The following is a 20,034-nucleotide window of genomic DNA, read 5'->3' as shown; positions in this document are numbered from 1 at the left end:
AAAAATATTAACTGAAAGCAATCTTTAGGAATAGCAGAATGGAAGGGCATAATGCTAATTTTTGTACAAATCAGAACAAAAGTAAATAAAGGAAGTAAATAAAGCATTATTACTATTTGTTTTGAGAGGTGTTAAATTTGTCCATTACTTTATTAAGGCAGTTGAAAGTAAATAATACATTGTAGGCCTATTTTTTTTTGTTTTTGCAAAACGGAAGCTAATGTGACTAAGCAGCGAACCCATGCTTGTTAGGCACGCCCACTGAGCACTATATCAGTACGGGTTGTCATAGTGTGTGGGTTTCTTCAAATAGATTTCCCGGGAAGAACTCGAAAAAACCCAACCCGTTACCGGTGTCCTCGGGGACACTGGGCACTATTGGGGTTAATCACAGATCTACAGTTTCTTAATTCTATTAATGCTTTTGTTGATGTATGGAGGAAAATTTCTCAGAACTTCCTATTTTAAGATAAGATAAAAACTTTTTATAAGTTTAAAAATGAAATATAAGCCTAAGAATTGAGGCTAAATATAAGCCGAAAGCTTGGCTGTGTTTCATTCGGACCACTACTCTGATCCCTCACCCACTATTACTTCAAGTTGTCATAACATTATAAAATGTCTAAATACGATAATTGGTCATTTTTCTTGTCAACTGAAACTGAAAAACTTATGAGTTTTAATTTTTTTGAGCTCGTTGGCACTATATCATAATTTTGTTACTATTGATTTGATGATTTTATGGCCATTCTTTTGATAAGAGATTTAAAATATTAATCTTTGAATCTGTAAACAAACTTGTACAAAAAAATGATATTGCAACCGTTAATGTTTTTCACGTTATCGAACAAAAGTTCAAGTATTGGGGATTTCTATTTATAAAGGTCATTGAGTCTACTCGACTCTTGTTGATCTTTGACCATGATCTTCTTAATCACTGTTTAAATAATAATTATTTATGACGTACAGTGTTCTGCTCGTAAAGTACTTGTAAATTTATAAACTAGCTATTCATATGTATTTTCCTCAAGGAGTATAGGGTTTGTCCTCTTGACAGAACATCAATTTAGAATTTTAAGGTTATTTAAAGTGATCAATTGTCGAAAGGATCAAGTTAAAGACTCATACTTGGTGAAAAACACCCTAGGACGGAGGCAGACAAAAGACGGCTAAGAAAGTCTCTCCTAAACTTATTAGGGATTATCGGTCACAATTAGTTAATTTATTGGCAATATACAGTGTCGTTCAGTATGAATTGTGAATAAGTGTGTAAGTCGGATTCGGGTAAAATTGAATTAGTATGCTGAAATCAAGACCTTTGGTGTCAGGAGCTTGCATAAATAAGTGCTTCATAAGATCAACTCGGAGGGCATATGAAAGATGTGCTGAGTCGCGATAGCTCAAGTGGTTAGAGCAGCGGGCATTTAGCTGAAGGTCGTGGGTTCGAATCCCGCTCATGACACTAACTTTTTCATCTCAATCAAAAACCTCAGATGAAAAGAATAATTAATTTATATTACACAGAGAGAATTGGGCAATATTGTGAGTCAGGACGTCAACGTCCATTTTATAGAGAAAAGAACAAAAAAAAGCTCATCTAGATCACATGAAACAGAAATGATTTGCGATTGTAGTAAGCTTTTCGGGTGGAATTGGACAGCATCTCGAGCAGTGGAAGCAGGTCGCACGCTGATCCATGCAATATCCATGACAGCTCATTTCTTTGGATTTTCAGCTTCAAATTGCGCGATATCGCATCGCAGGAAGTGTAAGCAGGTCGCTGATCCATGAATAGCTCTTTTCTCTGTGTTTTTTAGCTTCAAATCGCTCGATATCGCATCGTATCGCAGGCAGTGTAAATAGGTCATTGATCCATGCAGTTGACAGCCCTTTTCTCTACGTTTTCAGCATCAATTCGCGCGAAATGGCATCGCAGAAAGTGTAAGCAGGTCGCTAATCCATGAATAGCTCTTTTCTCTGTGTTTTTTTAGCTTCAAATCGCTCGATATCGCATCGTATCGCAGGCAGTGTAAATAGGTCATTGATCCATGCAGTTGACAGCCCTTTTCTCTACGTTTTCAGCATCAATTCGCGCGAAATCGCAGGTCACTGACCATGGATAGCTCTTTTCTCTGTTTTTTCAGCTTCAACTCGCGCGATATCGCATTGCATCGAAGAGCAGGACGCACGCTAATCAATCAGTGACTGCTCCTACTTGCGTCTTGAGCTTCGGATGACTTGTCGACGACAAGATTTACAAGACAACTTCATCGAAAAAAAGTAGGCGATCCAAAAAGAAAGAGATGCTGGTCAAAAGTTGAAAAAACAAAATATGTAACAAAATAACAACAAACAACAAAGTTGGGGCTAACAAGACACATTGTGGATTTTCTGTTCTCATTGTAAGGACTGTTCCGTTTTTCCGAAGACCTCAACTGTACAATTTTTGTAATTTGGTCGTTATCTTAGCCTCAGACTATCTTTTACCCCTCATCTAAAATCCAAAGCTTCATTGGCGAAGGTTGCTTTGAATAGAACATGGTGTTACTTTTTGGCCCAGAATCTAATCCCGGTTTACTCAAAGTACGAGGTATTTAATGCAGTTTGCCGTTCTATTATGTGTTATGCAGGCCAGGTGTGGGGGTTCCAGGATTATGAAGTGATAGAAAGAGTGCAACGTTTTTTTATTAGGAAGATCTTCTCACTGCCTAATTCTACTCCAAACTATACGCTTTATTTGGAGACGGCAGTAGATAAAATTTTCCTTTTTATGCTTTCCCTGCATTTTTCATTTGTTTTAAGGGTAGTTAGGGCCCTGTTGCCCGAATCTCCAAAATTACTGCTCTCGAGGTTATAAAATCTAATTGTTCTTGGTTTCGGCAATGGAATACTTTAGCTTCTCAATATGGTTGCGATTTTTCTTTTTGTTTAGAAAACCTCTCGAGTTGGCCCAATTATACCATGAAACTTTTGTGCAGACTACGTGATCAACATCGTGTGAGTTGTGAGCATCGGGCTCAGGTTTCCAACAGGAGGAAGGCCCTAGACCACTCTAAGGAAAACTTTAACCTAAATGTTCAAGCTAGTGGGTCTATAAAACTTCCGACTCTTCGATGGCTTCTTAAACTCAGATGCGAGCAAGTGTTCCTTAATTCTGTGCCATGGAAGGAAGACGTCGGAAATTTCTTGTGCACGCTCTGTAACCTAAGAGTTAGGGAAGATATCTTTCATTTTGTTGCCCAGTGTCCCATACTGTCTGAACTCTAGGCTATAAATCTGAAGGCTATAAATCGCTTTCCAGGTCTCAGCTACTTGATCTGTTAAATATCGTGGATATGGAGAGGTCGAAATGTCTAGCACACTATGCACGTCATGCCTGGCAATATAGGTACGATTATAATACCGAGTCATAATTGTTTAACTTGTATCTAAAATCAGCTAGTTTTTATAATTTAGTTTTTACTTATAGTTTTCTAATATTACCATTATTATATAGTTTATTTTATTTTTTATTTTTCGCTCGCCTGAAAAAAAAAACAGCCAACTTCCGGCAGACGGATAAGCATCCATGCTGTAAAACGCTTTTAATATTGTATATTAGGTAACGCTTCTCTTTAATGTAAATAAAGCATGTAATCTATCTATCTATCATCTATTATCTTGGCCTCGTTGTGTCTTTAAATACCAAATTACCGGTTCATCGCCCGCAGGCCACAGGAAAAAATCTCAAGATGTGCTATTCTTCTTTCGCATTACGAGAGATTACCAACTTTAAATTTTTAAAAATCTATTTGATTTATTTCTATATTATGTATAAAATAAATATTCAAATCTGTCTGACCAGGAGGCAGTGAGGAAAGAAACCAGCCAGTGCTGGAACTCTTTTTTGGGGAGGGTTAAGGAAGGGCAACACGAGGCCATCGTCGTGTTGGACGGCTGGACGATTATAGGGGTTGGGCGCTGAGGAAAGAGTTTGGTGTAGTGGGTTAAGGTGGTTATGGATAGTTTAGCATGGAAACTGAGGAAGCGTGGTCGGATTAGTTACTTCATGAATGGGATTTTAAGATCTTTATTGATCATTTGATTGTTGACATAGCAGGCAGCGTTGAGGATACGGCGGAGAACTTTGGATAGCCCAAATCGGCTGATGAGAGTTTTGTAATCGGTAGTTTATGTGTGCTTAGTGTTGATTTTGTCCCAGTAGGTATCTGAGAAGTCTGTATCTTTTGTTAAATCTTGAATGTGGGTTCCTTGTAAGTGTTATCTAAGTAAAGCTCAAGGTAGCGGACTTGGTTGGATGGTCTGGACTGGTGGGCAGGTCTGAGGTTTGAACTTAACGTTACGTGCTGGCTTTTTGCTCATTCAACCTGATCCTCCAATAAGTGCACACGACGGTAAAGAGGTTCAGATGCTGTTGGGCTTTTTCTGTGGCTAGGTGTGCATAGGTTGTGAGTTGTGTGCTTGGATTGGCTTGATGGGTGTAAAATCGGTGTTGATTCTCACTTTGACTCGTCGATCCAAGAGGCGGGGCTTCAGGATGAGATGGTAGGTGTGAAAGAGGGAAAATTGTACAAATTTGAGTAAAGTCAAATCCCAATAGTCAAGAGAAAAGGATCAACGGATTTTCTGGCATTTCCTTAGTGGTAATATTCCATCGATGCTGGGGGAAAACCAGCCGGAGATTTAATAAGCAGATTGTTTGAGACACCGTTCGAATTCAACGGTTTATAATTCGCCCAACTTGTGTTATAATGGTGGGTGCTTTTTATAGAATCGTCCATTGAAAGATTGAGAAAATGAATAAAGCATAAAGCAATACCCTTAAATGTTTTGAGAGTTTAAAAAAGGTTTGACATACAGTGAAATATTTGTAGTAGTTTAAACTGCATGTACGATACAGGGTCTTAAAATTTCGTCTTTACCAGGTGGGATGATTAAGTTTTGTGACATACAATCAGAGAACTAGCAAAAAAACACCGAAAAGATCAAATAGCTTTTTCTAATCATATGTGGATCCAAGATGTCCTTTAGTCGTGTCTTCAAACCTCGTTAAACTAAGACAGGACGACTTAAGAAAAACACGCAACGGTAGTAGACTTAATGAAGAAGAATAATCTTCCACATATCTACAATTGTAAAGACTCATTAGTTTAGAAAATTGAAATTTCATAAAGGAAACACAAATTCGTTAGTACAACCTCTTGGACTCTTCCCCAGTTTATTATTTAGGAAACACTCAATTCGTGACTTTTCCTCCTTTTGCCTACGGGATCACGAACCGGTGTGTGAGACGTGTTTCGACATTTGTCATCATCCTCTGTGTTGGTACTCTCACCCTGCTTATACCCTGACCCAAACCAGACTGTAGATTTCTGACAGACCAACCCAGCGAGGATGGTCAGACCAAAATGATCGTTACCGATCAAATTACAGTATAGAGTTAACCCGTTGTGCACGGATATTTTAAAAAGTCACACTAAACCCTTTAATCAAATAAATAATAACATTTAAGATTGTAGTAATCAAATAGGTATAAATTTAGACTTAAGGCGAGAAAAATTCATTTGACGTAAAAGTAAATATATGCTTACTACATAACAAGTCATTCTACCTCAAGTTATCCTTGTGATCTCAGACCACATTCTAAATATAAATTCTACTAGAAAAGACTGTAAATTGTAAATTTTACATTTATAATGTATATTTTGCCAAATATTTCGCCAACTAAATTTATGACCAAATATGTTAATAATAAGCCAAACTCAAAAAGCAATATAAAAACAATATCTAATTAATTTGCAGTTGAGGGTAGAAATATTAAAAAATTTAAACGAGTCACTCTCCAAAGAAAACGATCCTAAACCTAGTTTCTGGGTGTAAACCGTACTGCAGCGTAAGACAAACGTTAAAAATTAATTAATTAATCTTTTTATGTAAGGTTTTGGTTGAAATGAAAAAGTTAATGTCACGAGAGGGATTCGAACCCACGACCTTCGGCTTTATTATTACCTGATTATTTGGAGGTCGTGAGATGCGAAAAAAATTTATACAATGCTAGAAAATTATATATTAAAAAAATTTTTTCACATCCTACATGTAATTGTAAAATTTAAACAATGTTTATAAATCCCAGGCCCTGAAGATGATCTCAATAAAGATCGAAACGTTGTCACGAAAAAGAAATTTTTTTTATAAAACCTACGTCACACAAGACCACATCTCACGAACTTCAAATAATCATTAAGTAACGGTCACTAAACCACACACTTATTATTACCTTTATTACCTTATTCGGGTTCGAATCCCGCTTGTGACACTATTTCATTTCAACCAAAACCTTACATAAAAACATTAATTAATTGAAAGAAGTAATTTGTTCAATAGACCACTAAATATAATAGATTTAAATTTAATCAAGAACGTAAATTTTAACGTTTTACGAGATAAAATCAGTTCCATTTTATGGATATCATTAGGAGCACATAATGACATTAGATATCTTGTAATGTATTAAAAGTTGTGGAGAAAGAACTTAAATTTTAGACAACTTTCACTAGATGGCCAAATTTTTTATTTTATGACAAACTCTTTTTGTTCTTTTTGAACTTGATATATGAAGTTTCCTTCTAATCCTAGACTATGATATTATGATGATCAACTGTACTGAAGCTACCAGGCTGCATAGTTAATGATAGGTTGCGAGTTATATCAGGAAAACTAATTTTGTAGAATATCATGACATGGTTAAATTTTAATGTAGAAATTGTATCATTAGATCATCATCTTGAGTCATTTAGTCTCAAGGTGTACGAGACCTACCTTCCTACGGGATATCGTGCCTCGAGATTGTATCCTACACTCCAAATTTTAACGAGTGAAATTTTGCTTTGCGAAATTATTTGGTAATACCCAACACAAAGTTGTAATTAATATGCTCGGTGTGCTAAAAATAGAATAGGGAAAATCCACTGACGATTGCACGAAACCGAAACATCCGAACGAGGAACGAGCCTGGAAAAGAATCAGGAGGAAAATATGCCATTTTCACCAGTAGAAATGAACAGTCCGCCTTTTTCCAGTACTGGGCGGATTTTTAAGCCGTCATTTCGAAAACCTGAAGGTTTTCCATCCGGCTTTCTGGCATCGACTGTCCGGATTCATCGACGACCTAACCCAAGACCTCGAGGTCGCAGCGTTGTACGAATCCCCTCCAGTCGAGACTTCCGATTCTCCGGGAAAAACATCTTGCTCCGGTGCCGGAGTCAGTCGGAAAGAGGGGAAGGCCGAAGAACCAGTCGGCACACTCGGATACAACCACACGCGCACATATACACACTCGAAACACATGATACCATAACGTGAACACAGGCTTAGCCTCCGATTTTTTACAGTTAGTGGTGTTCAACTCAATGATGCATGGGATTAGCAGGTGGAAGGCGTCCATCTTCACCGAATTTCTTCTCTTACTTGCCGCAATAGGTAATTCTGGCAAGATTCTTTCCCATTTCGAAGATTCAACGCGGATAAACTGTTTTTACAAGTTTTTAAAAATAAATCTTGCATAATCAATTATTCGATATAGCCATTGGACTAATTTATTGGACTTATGACAGAAAAAAAATCAGCTTAAAGGATAAAATACAAGTTAAATAAAAGATTAAAATGTTAAATAACTTTTTATTCCAAAGACAAAGGATACAAGGAAATATCCAATCAAGGCCACCAGTTTCAAAGTGGAAGTCCAGTTTTAATACACAAACAATTTTACCCGATATAAACTTCATTTTATTGATACATTATGTATTAAACATTATAATAAAATATTGAATAGAGACTAAGTTAGTAATACAAATTAATCGCATTGTACAATCTAAGTTTTGCACTTTTTTAAAATAAAACCCACCACATCCGGGCAGACGAACGGTATTCCCTAGGCATATGTCTCAGATTTTTGTACTTTTTTCTTAGAACGGAGATACAAAGGCCGATCCTCCCCTTGGTTAATTATATGCGATTAAGGTGTTTACGAGTTTGTTGTTTCTCACGAGGAATTCAGTCGACTATCTTTTTTTTTTTTTTAATTTTATTTTATCGCCCCCTCTGAGCTGACGTGCGCATTTGGAATTGATATGTTACTCAATCATTAGTATAATCTCATATTTGCCTTGTTCTCTTCGTTTGTGTATTTTTTAAAAACGATCATAAGGAAAAAGTATCTATTAAAAGGAATCTTATTTTGTTTAATATACTTATTCAATCAATTAGGTTTTTTATTCAATTCATATGCATGTCACGATATGATCTGTCTATGATCGTGCTAATTATCATGATTGACAATATAAGACATATCTTTCATCATTGAAGAACAAACATTTTTTTTTTTTAATTCGCTCTGAAACGAAACAATCAACATGATAACAATTTAAAAACCACAACATAGTCGTGTTTATATCTATTTAAGCATGGGAAAATTAATTTTTTGGAAAGATCATCATTAATATTGAATATATTTGGATTATAAAGATCCTCTGGATATAAACTTAATTGGGCAAAACTTTTGTGTGCTTTAGAAATATTTCCATGAGACAACTTTTTGTATTATTCATTAGGCATATGTTATGAATACATTTTTTAGAAGTATTTATAACGATAATAAACTGCGCATAAAATTTATTATGCACTAACCAATGACCTAATTAATAATTATTGAATGTCATGATGATATATTGAAAGCATAGCGTATTTTTCACTATATGTTTAAAAAATAATATCTATTAACACAATAAATATATTATTTTATTTTTTCCAATTGAAATAGATAATGGACAGTTTTACCAATATAAAAGTAAATTATTACTTTTTACTTCTCCAAGGAATCCGCCAAAACTATTTAAGAGTTGGCGTTTTCTAATGAATTTCGGAAACGACGGTTGTAAAATTGTTTCCCAAATTTAAAACCAATCAGGTCGGCTGTAATTAAGGCCGATTGAAAATCGTTGTTATTTTTAAACAATACAAATGACAAAACAAGGCCTAATTGGAAAGAAATCGGTAGGATGTACATTATATGTAACAGGACGTAAATTCTATTTTTAATATCCAATTTTGTTTTATTTTTGTTCGGTTTATCTCAGGCATTCTTCTGTTTTATTTAAAAACAAACTCGGAACTAGTTCCAATTTGTTTATAATATTTTCGACGCAAAAGTATTAATTAGAAAAGGTAAATTTTATGTCGAAGTTTCAAGCAATTGGGAGAGGGGCTTATTTATACTAATTATTTATATAAAAAAAAAGAAATATTTAAGAAAAATAAATCCAGAAATCTAGTTTATAAAATAGCCTAATCCTCATTAAAGGAGAATTTCGGATCAAGGACGCGTTGATATTAATTCAAGGAATAAGATCAAAGATCCGTGAAACTCTTCCTTTTTTCCTTAATACGATTAAAAGGGAAAATTTCCATATTGAATGTTTTTTGTATGTGCATTGATTACGTTTCTGATTGACTGATTAGTCAGTATTAATCATCGGGTCAGTCGCAAGGCGATCTTTGATGATAGATTTTTCCCCGACTTATAACCTTAAGAATTTGACCTTAAGGAACGTAAAGAAAATTGGCGGCCGTCCAAAACTATAATCTTCCTGCTAAAGTTCATTGACCAATTTGAATTCCTGTTAGAATTAAATTTAACTTGACGCCTAGCGCTTAGCGAAATTGCATGAAAACGGAGGTCTTAACCAATTCCAGCGTTTATTCTTTCAGTAGTGGCTTTTCGAATAAACAGGCAGTTAAATATTCAACTTGTTCGGAAGTCGAAATTAAATTTTTTAAATCGATTAGGTTTCGTGGTCCTATTGACCAAATAAATTCTTTTCAATTAATTAATCTTCATGTAAGGTATTGGTTGAGATCAGTGGTAGAGCAGCGGCGTATTTAGCCGAAGGTCGTGGGTTCGAATCCCGCTCGTGACACTGACTTTTTTATCTCAACCAATACCTTAATTAAAGATTAATTAATTGAAATTAAATTTTTTAGTTTAGTTTTACTCGATATATACGGCAATTTATGAATAGAAACGGTTTATGAATAGAAATTAGGGAAAAAAGACCATTCTTTCGGTCGTTAATTACATATTACACTCATAAAAGAAAAATAGTCGAAATTACTCGTTGAAATTTTTCTTTTATTTTTATATCGTAACTATTGTCTGCTTTGAAAAAAAAACTGTCTATCTTTAAAAGTCTCCCGTCCGTAGGAAAGAAGCCGTCATAAGACGGCCTTGGAAGTAATGACACTGTTAATTAAATCTTCCTAGTTAACTCTGCAAAATTTCTTATCCACCTTGTATCAGACTGTATTTCGTTAGGTTTAGAATACCTGATGTTTAGCTGTTGCCGTGGATCATAATTGTTATAAAATTACTTATACACTCGTGACCGGTTTGGAAGCAAAAAGAAAGTAATAGCGTCAATCTCAAGAAGTCCCTGAAGTTTTCGAATGTATCACGATTAATAAATAGGTTTTTTTTCCGCTAATAAAAAAAAAATCGGCTTTTCAATTCGTTCTTGTAATTTTTTTTTTAAATGGAAAAAATGGATTACTTATGGTATAAGCATATAATTTTATGGTTAGATTAAGTTAAATCATAACTATCGTGCTCATTTTTATATCTTGTCTTTGCCGTTAATTTGTAAATTTTCTTCGAAAAATGGCTTCCATGATTCTTATTTACATTTTAAAAACACATATACTCTGTGTCAATAAAAATGTTAACGATTATAGTCAATTATAAACTAATTATATATGTACATATAAAATTGTAATGTGCATTTGTGATAAATTTTTTAAACCAGTTCTTCTTACATAGATAAAAATACATAACTACAAAAAAGGGAAGTTGTACAAGCAAAAAGCAACTCTTTAATGAAGGGTTTGCAACAGCAGAAGTAATAGGTCTTATCAACCCCAGTGCTTTTGAGGTTTAAAATTTCTTGTTCTGGATAACTAATAAATATGATTATTCGGAAATCGTGAGATATAGTCTGGTGTGATGTAGATTTTAGAAAAATATTTTCTTTATTGTGCCAATGTTTTGATCTTTATTGAGATCATCTTCAGGGCTCAAAGTGTTTGTTTTCCATGTAGATGTGCCATTATTGTCTGTCGTGTTGAGAGTGACCAGACACGACAGACAATAATGACACATCTACACGGAAAACAAACACTGACCCCTGAAGATGATCTCAATAAAGATAGAAACGTTGGCACGGTAAAGAAAATGTTTTTATAAAACCTACGTCACACCAGACAGCATCTCACGATTTCCCAATAATCATTGACTAACGGTCACTAAACACCACACAAATAATAAAAAAATCAACATTTTTCTTCCAATTGTAATCACTTTAAAATAAATTAAATACAAAAATGTTAAACAATTAAAAAAATTCATCCACCAAAATCCGGCTATCTGACTAAAAACGCAATAAAAAACCCTGATTAAAAGGAAGCGCAGCATAGGTGGGCCGGATCAGCAGAGAAAATCAAGTATCAAGATTTCTGTTGATAGGTGGCCCTCGGAGGATCTGACTTGTAGAAGAAGGGTCAACCTCACCCGATTAAGAATAGGCCATACAAGGTTGACAAACAGACACTTTTGGGCCGGCGTAGGTTATTATCATCCAATTGGATAATTGAGCAAGTATTTGGTTCCTTGTTTCAGTTTTTGGAGGAAACAGGGCTGCTTTATTGTACTTATACTTTAGGGATAAGGATAAGAGAGGCGGCCACAAGGCCTACTGCACCTTGACCTAAATAGATCTATTGTGTTCCTCTGTTAGTTATAACTCACTGGCCAGCTTCAGGCCATTAACCACAGCTTTGCCAGCGGTTCCTTGGTGTAGGACCTTGCCTGTGGTTTTTCTTGTCCTAGTTGCAAGAACCTATACCTACATAGACCTTCGCAGAAACATAAAATGTGTTTTGCGGTCTCCTCCTCTTCCTGGCAGTATCTGCACAGTGTTGCTTCAGTCTGTACTCCTACCCAGTGCATGTGCTTTCTTAAGTGGCAGGGACCTGTCAGGAGTCCAACCAGAATACTGATACTTTACTCACAGATATCTTAATTTGTGTTACCTTGTTCACACTGAGACTGAATTTAGTTACTAGCATGAATGTGCAGTGGAAGAAGGCTGATGGTTGAAAAGAACGTATTTAAGTATGAGTGAGTTTAGATTTAGAAACCGATGTGATGGTGGCTAAAATGACTTCACTGTCATTTGAAGCCCAGCCTTGCCAGCAGGACGGATAAGGCCGAGGACTGACCCCAGACTGCCAAAACCCACGGTGGGTGATTCTCACAGCCTGCCAGAGATTTATTGTACAATTACACAAAAGTGGACTTAATGGCAGGATGTGAGAAGTCATACGTTCAACTCTATTCATATGAATCCATTATATTTCATGGTCCGATTGACCAAATAACTTCTTTCAGTTAATTAATCTTTATGTAAGGTATTGGTTGAGATAAAAAAAGTCAATGTCATGAGCGGGATTCAAACCCACAACCTTCGGCTAAATACACTGCTGCTCTTAAACTTGAGCTATCGTGATTTTGATCCACTCGAACACCAACTTCCCATCTTAACCTACCCTGCACACATGTATATGTTTGTACGTAGGTGTTCAGAGTAGGGCTTATATAACCAAGTACTCAGTGATCAATAAAAAAATAATAATAAACACTATTGAATTAAAATCACTTGATTTAAGAATTTATTCTTTTTTTAGCGCTTTCCAAGCTCTGACTGGCGGCTACCACTTGATGCTGCAGATAAAGCCAGTTAGAGATTTGAAAGTGCTACAAAGAGAATAAATGTATAAGTTGTAAATGTTCTTAACTACAACCCTACACTAATGAAATGATGAAATATAAAAACAGAAAATTTATAATAGTAATTATCTGCTTTAATTGGTTAAAAAAATCTCTGAAAATATTACATCATTATTAAAGGATAAATGAATGACTCAATGAAATTTTGTAGGATAAAATGACAAGTAAAATGGAAAATAAGATTCAGGGTCAAATTTAATGCAGTAACTCGAAGAGTTTTATGATCGATTCAGAACTGAATATGGTGAAAAGATATTTTCACAGTGTTAATTTTTTCTCCAATTTTACTATAAGAAATTAAATTGTGTTAAAATAATTCGCTTGTTGGTGCGGGAATCAAATTTATACTACTTCACTATTTTGTTGGCAACCTGAATGTCCACTAGCATGTAGGAAACGCTATTTTTTAACACAACTGTTTTACAAAGTGGACATGTTTATTATTCATGTTTTAAGACCGTGTTTTACATTTAATGACTTCAATTATATACTCAAAGTAAAAACAACCAGACACTCGTATTGTGTTGTTTATTTCAAACTATATGCATTTTTATTGTTATATTAATTGCAATTTTAGTATAAACCAAATGAAATAAGATGAGAAATACATGAGTTTTAATAAAAATTATTTAATTATGATGGTTTGAAAGAAAATTCATCAAAACCAAAAAATAATGTAGTGATAGATTAAGATATCTTGCTGCTCTTAACAACTCTCATTAAGAGGTAATAAATTGTTAGTTAAATTTTAAACTCAATAATTTTGCATTTATTAAGTGATTTGGGTGTTTTGAATAAGCAGTGTTTCACCATGCAATGTGAATCTAGATTAAAATTATGAGATAACAAAACATAGTTTCCTTTTCTATTTTGTAACTAGTTTAAAAAATATACAAACTTTGTGCAGTATCATTAAAACTATATTGTTATTTTAAGACAGGCAAGACAATTTTTTTTAAATTTTACAAATTATAATCAAAAATGTATTTTTCAGGTGTGGATGGCACCCTTACCTATTTAGGGTGTTTTAGAGAACAAACAAAAGAAAATAGACTATTTAAAGGTGATCATAAAGATTTCAATAATATACTTTCACCTCAAATATGCGCAAATTATTGTGAACAGAGAGGATTTAAATTTATTGGACTGCAGTACAGGTGAATACTAGTTTTTTAAAAACAAAATTCAATTGTAATTTTGATAAATTTATTTGTTTTTATTTTTAGCTATGAGTGTTTTTGTTCGAACACAAGACCAACGTTCCACCTATCTGCATACGAAAATGAATGTAATATGCAGTGTGCTGGGAATGTACATGACATATGTGGCGGAGGTTTGAGGTTGAGCGTATATGAATCTGATAACGCAGTTGCAGGTATAGAATAAATGTTGAATGTGCCAACGTCAAGTAGGGTCTGGGCTGTTGCTTTTGTGTTGTCCTTTTTTTGTCTTGTTGCATTTTACCCACTGTGACTAACAACTGTTTTTTTTTTTTTTTTATATATATGTGTCACGCATTTTATTTTTAACATCACAAAAAATCTTTAACATCTCTTCTATAAAGATGACTTTTTCACATTTTTTTCTCGCTTTATGTTCGTCTGGGAATTTAGCTATGACCGAATTCAGAATTTTTCGATACTTTTCTATGTTAGGTGTTACGACATTAACGGCAGACAACTCCCGCTACGTAGGATGTTTCAAAGAGATTTCAGCGGCAACACGATTGCTACCTAATGAGCAAAAGAATTTTGTGGGTGATCTCACTGTGGAAAAATGTATTTCACACTGCTTATCAAAAGGGTTTGATTACGCTGGTACTCAATACGGGTAATAATTTTTTAAAATTTATAAATCAAGCATATTCCCATACCCTACTTGAAAGTCTTCATATTTATTGTTAAAAGAATTAAGGCAATTTTGTTTTACATTGATATATACTTAAATATTATTATAGATTGTTTCACTGCATTTAGTTTTTAAAATAAATTTTTCAAATATAAGTATTGGCTTTATATTGTTTAAAAAGTACTCCAATTTAAATTTTTGAACATTTTTATGGAGTGAATTCTTCAAAGAGAAAAGGTAAAGTAGAGAGAGTACAGAGAGTTGTATACCAAAATATGAAAATGAATAAAAATTGTAACTTAATTAAATAATAATTCAAAATCAATTCTTCATTCATTGGTTATAATTTTAATAAAGGCATTTTTAATATTTTAATTTAAACTCAATTAGAAAAAAAAAATTAGCACTTGTGTTTTGAACGATCCAAACAGGATTGAATTTTTTCCTCCCCCACACATGTGTATGTCCTAAATTACTTGATTTTATACAGATTTGAGTGTTTCTGCTCCCAAGAGAGACCATCCTTCAAGCGTTCAGCCAATGAAGAAACCTGCAATAAGCCGTGTGACGGTAACAAACACCAAATATGTGGGGGCAACTGGAGACTCAGCGTCTACGAAACGACCGGTATGCTTTTCTGTCAAAAATGAAGACTCACGTCTATTAAAAAAACTTGACATAATTTTTTACTTACCTTCAATTGATATAAAATTTTAGAAGCCTTCAATTTCTATAGACAAAATAGTATGTAAGTTTTTATGTTAATAGTTATATAATTTTCACATAATTACATTTAATCTTGTTTTGCATAATTTTATTTAAACTGTTTCAATTGTCTAAAAATCATTTAATTTTAATTTTACCCAACTGAAAAACTTTTTTTGTAGAGCAGGCGAGAAATCCTGTTTCTTCCAACTACATCGGCTGCTTTTATGACAGTAATCTAAATAGGCTATTAGTTAATGCATACAAAGATTTCGATGGTAAATTGACCCCTGAAGCATGTGTTAGTTTCTGCTACCGTGGTGGCTATCGTTACGCTGGAGTTCAACACAAGTAAATTATTTCTACTAAAGATTGTAATTTCAATGTTTGACGTCTACAATATTTGCAGGTCTAATTGCTATTGCGGTTCTGAAGTGCCATTAAGCAATAAAAGGTCTCAAGAAACCGAATGCGACTTGCCTTGTCCTGGTGATGGAAGCATATATTGCGGAGGAAGTGCCAGGTCTAGTGTTTATTATACTGAAATAACAGGTATGGCTTTACGATATATAATTGTTTCCTGATTTTAATAGTTGGTCTTTTTAGATTATTCCGAAGATGACAGGCTCCTTGGTTGCTACAAAGATAGTGATAAGAACAGGATTCTTTCAGGTGAAAGATTGGTTTTTAATGAGAATAACACACCAAGATTATGCATGAATACTTGTTTAAGCTTGAATTACAAATTCTCTGGAGTTCAATATGGGTAATTTGTTTTTAAATTTAAATGAAATAATTAATTACTTATTATAATTTATTTGATTAATTTTTTTATCTGTAAATCTGTTATGTCTGGTTTCAGAAATGAATGTTACTGTGGAAATAGAAGACCGCCGAGAGATTTGGAAGTTGCAGAAAGGGACTGCCTGACACCTTGTCCAGGTGACAAAAGAAAGAAATGTGGCGGCGGCTGGAGATTGCTTGTTTTTGAAGTTCCTGGTTGGTTTTTAAAAATCGTAAAATTTTGATTGAATTGATCATAATTGTTAAGAACGCTCATTTTAGATGTCAACACTGAATATCCCAGGCCCAATGAAAGGCCAGTTTTAGTTGCACAAACGACTCAAAAACCTACAACTCAAAGGGCAACTCAGAGAACAACTCAAAGGACAACTACAAAGGCCCCAGCAACTCAAAAAACAACTAAAAGAAATACTTACAGGCCTACAACAAGGCAACCGAACAGGGAAACTAGTACAAAACCACCGACAAAATACACTACATATAAGCCGACACTGCTTAACAATAAACCGGATAGCCAATCAAATGCCAATTGTGTTACATCTCTCACGATTGTGAATGGAAAAAGTGTTTGCAAAGGAGATTTGATCTTTAAAGAAAACTTTGATGAGAGCCTTTCTAAAGAAAAATGGGCTCATGAAATTTTGATGCCTTGGCTTCCAGTAAGTAATCACATTTCATATAATTTAATTTGAATTATTAATATGAAGAACCAAGTTTGTATGATGTCTTAAATACGCTTGCAAGGAAAAGTAACAATAGAAATTTTGTTTGTACAGGACTATGAGTTTATTGTTCTTCGAAAAGGTTCAGCTAACAGTTATGTTGAATATGGTAAATTCCATGTTAAACCTACACTTCAAGATGATGAATTTATCAGAAAAGGAAAATTAGAGCTTTATGGGTAATTAAAATATGTAACTATCATTTTCTTATATGAGAATAGTTTGTTTAACATTTCATTCAATGATTAATTGCTAGGTGCACAAGAGTTCCTAGTACTTTAGAATGTGAACGGCAAGCTGCAGCATTCAACATTTTGCCTCCTGTCGAATCTGCTAGGATAACGACAAAATATTCATTTTCATTCAAATACGGAAAGGTCAATGTGAGGGCTAAACTACCCCTAGGAGATTGGATTATCCCAGGTAATTAAAAAGAAAACATCACAATAAAAGTGTGTAAAACTTTATTTTAATTTTATGCTAATTTAAATTTAAATGTTACTACTTAGAAATCTGGTTAGAACCAAAAAGAAAAGTTTATGGTCCTTCTTACACATCAGGGAGGATTCGTATAGCAATGGCTCGAGGCAATAGAAATCTACAATTTGATGGACAAGAAATAGGAAACAGGTGCATAAAATATATATTTTAATTTAAACAAAATCTTATTATATTTCTACACATTTTCAATATGTATTTTTGATATTTGGTGAAAAAATTTTTGTTTGTTCTTCAGTTAAATTTTTAACTCTTAAACCATTAAAAGTCATGACTTAGTTATTTGAACAAAGGGCTGTCTTAGATTTTTCAGCCTTGCAATTTTAAATAGAATCAATACTAAACACCCTGATTTTAGTACATCTTTCAGGTGAGAAGAGTGCTTTGAATTATATGTTTTATTAAATTTCATACAGTTTTTTAATTATCCTGGAAGAACATTTAAATTCAATTATTTAAAACTAACTAGACTTTGTTAGATCAAGTTTTTTATTTCAGCCATCTAGAATCTGGAGTATTAATGGGTATTGGTAATAATATAAGGGGGAGAACGATTACCCGCCAAAAGAGTGATGGGTGGTACAGAAATTTCCACAACTATACTGTTATTTGGAGCCCGGATGAATTAATCTTTCTGGTAGATGGTGAGCAGCAAGAAAGCATTTTGAGGTACGGTTCTACTCTTGCAGAATTGGTTGGCTTCGATGAGAACTCTGCAAAAATTTGGAAATCTGGATCAAGGATTGCACCTTTTGATCAGGAGTTCTACTTAAGCTTTGGGCTGAGTGTGGGTGGAATGAGGGATTTTCCAGACAATAGCATTTCATCTGGAAAAGTTAAACCCTGGAAAAATTCAGATGTAAAGGTAAAGGAATTATCTATATAAGTCAAGTTGAACAAAACATAAATAAATAATATACAAAAAAAATTGTGAATCATCATTTACAAACAGTAAATAAAACACTTGTTATATTATAACAGAACAAAAAAAGTTTTATCAGCTTTTTTATATTTTTTTAGACTTGTAGATACTGCATCATTTTTTTTTTGTCAAAATTAAAGATTATTTTTGACGAAATTGAACATTTAGTTTCAAAATTCAACCACTATCTTCACTAATCTTCACTTTTCTTGACTTACACTTTGTGCACTATACTGCTCTATTAAAAAATAATTCTAGCAGCTAATTACTTGGCTCATTAGCCGTATCAAAAGATATGAACAATTTAGTGTGTAATATTTAAAACAATTTTTAAATTTTTACAAATTTTTAAAGGCAATGGCGAATTTCTGGGAAAGCCGACACGACTGGAAAAGCAGCTGGGAAGAAGAAAAGGCCAAACTTCAAATTGAACATATTAGGGTCTATGCGTTGTAAAAAAAACAGAAAATTTCTTTCAAATCTCCACTAATCACTATGTACATATTGTGTTGCTTGACTATTGTCTATCAGAGAAAAGTTTATGTTCAAACTTTAATTCTAAAATTTAAAAAAACACCAATTAACATCATATATATGTATTAGATGAATTAGATAAGCTTTAAATATTAAATGTGAGTTGTTTATTGTAAGATTAATGATGAATATATAAACTTAATTTTTTTCTTTGCATTTTATTAAATCCATTATCAAGTCTTGTATTTCATTTGCTTTTTTGTAGTGATGTGTTTACTGATTCATTTGAAAAGTCAATGTGGGAAGCATCTATGATTCATATCAGTATTTAAATTATAATTTTGAAAATGACTGCTTTGCTTCTAAGTATTTATTGGTTTGATTTCCCATTTTGGCTTTCAATTTTAGTATTTTAATTTTAATGACAACACCTCTATTTTATGTTTAGTATTTTATAGATTTTCTTTCTTGTAATGAAACTTGGTTTGTGAATTTCAAGAAGACTGTGAGGGATGGTTAGCTAAATTTGTAAAATCATGATGAAAGCCTTTCTTTCTAGGTGCCTCAAAACATTAAGGTAATTCTACTTGTACCAAAAGTCTAAAGTTTAAAATCACAATCCTGAAAAATCGAGGGTGCAGATACTGGTTCACATTGGCGGTAGTGGATAGAGTCCAGCCATATCTGGCCAGGTTTACCTTTTAAATTAAATTTCTTACAGTCAAATTTGAGAAAATTATGATTAAAAATACTTTACTTAAAAAACATAAACCTTTTACTTTATAGTAAAATATAAAAGACTCACATCAAATGAGCCATTATTACTTTTGTATTAAGTCATGAATAAACTAGAACTTGTATGGTTAAGTGGGCCTAGGCCCTAGTGGGTTATAGAATTTGGCAGTGATGTTTAAAAAAATTTGAAATCAGTTATTAAAAATTTAATTATGTCAATTTGTAGATATTTTTAAGATTAGCAGGAACGATTGAATTTGCTTTTTCATCAAGACCAAATTGTGATCTAAATATTAATGAGTAAAAAACTGGTTGAAAAATCTAACATTTAAAACAGAAACTTGGTTAAGTCGATGAGTTAAGCAGGCAATCAAGCAAATATTTTATTTGCAACTGAACCTTCAGAGTGCTGTGTTTTGAAAAAAAAAAGC

The 20,034-nt window shown here is 33.5% G+C and overlaps 1 protein-coding gene across 3 annotated transcripts; it reads left to right on the top strand.

Annotated features, from left to right (window-relative positions):
• The first annotated feature begins 7,246 nt into the window (after window positions 1-7,246).
• Window positions 7,247-18,856, top strand: LOC106662269. Of its 3 annotated transcripts, XM_014386237.2 has the most exons (15): window positions 7,247-7,479; window positions 13,890-14,052; window positions 14,122-14,270; window positions 14,551-14,725; window positions 15,234-15,370; window positions 15,631-15,799; window positions 15,858-16,000; window positions 16,055-16,214; window positions 16,311-16,447; window positions 16,514-16,911; window positions 17,029-17,153; window positions 17,231-17,397; window positions 17,484-17,604; window positions 17,971-18,337; window positions 18,749-18,856. In XM_014386237.2, the coding sequence occupies exons 1-15, from the start codon at window positions 7,410-7,412 to the stop codon at window positions 18,848-18,850; spliced, it is 2,583 nt and encodes an 860-aa protein (XP_014241723.1). In that variant the 5' UTR covers window positions 7,247-7,409; the 3' UTR covers window positions 18,851-18,856. The 3 variants fall into 3 exon arrangements, with proteins under 3 accessions (XP_014241723.1, XP_014241725.1, XP_014241726.1); XM_014386239.2 differs by lacking the exon at window positions 14,551-14,725 and having other exon boundaries at window positions 15,636-15,799; XM_014386240.1 differs by lacking the exons at window positions 7,247-7,479; window positions 13,890-14,052 and having other exon boundaries at window positions 15,636-15,799.
• The last annotated feature ends 1,178 nt before the right edge of the window (window positions 18,857-20,034 follow it).

Source organism: Cimex lectularius, unplaced genomic scaffold (genome assembly GCF_000648675.2).
Source record: "Cimex lectularius strain Harlan isolate CLEC.00 unplaced genomic scaffold, Clec_2.1 scaffold19, whole genome shotgun sequence".
Classification (NCBI taxonomy): Eukaryota; Metazoa; Arthropoda; class Insecta; order Hemiptera; family Cimicidae; genus Cimex; species Cimex lectularius.
The sequence above is the reverse complement of the archived record's forward strand: the minus strand, read 5'-3'. Positions and strand labels throughout refer to the sequence as shown.

What these genes read in the sequence shown, in the direction of transcription:
- LOC106662269 (XM_014386237.2), top strand. Translation starts at nt 7,410, where the DNA reads ATGATGCATGGGATTAGCAGGTGGAAGGCGTCCATCTTCACCGAATTT. An exon ending in TTCTCTGGAGTTCAATATGG is followed by an intron (nt 16,215 to 16,310) that starts GTAATTTGTTTT and finishes GTCTGGTTTCAG; the next exon opens with AAATGAATGTTACTGTGGAA. An exon ending in GGAAAAATTCAGATGTAAAG is followed by an intron (nt 18,338 to 18,748) that starts GTAAAGGAATTA and finishes AAATTTTTAAAG; the next exon opens with GCAATGGCGAATTTCTGGGA.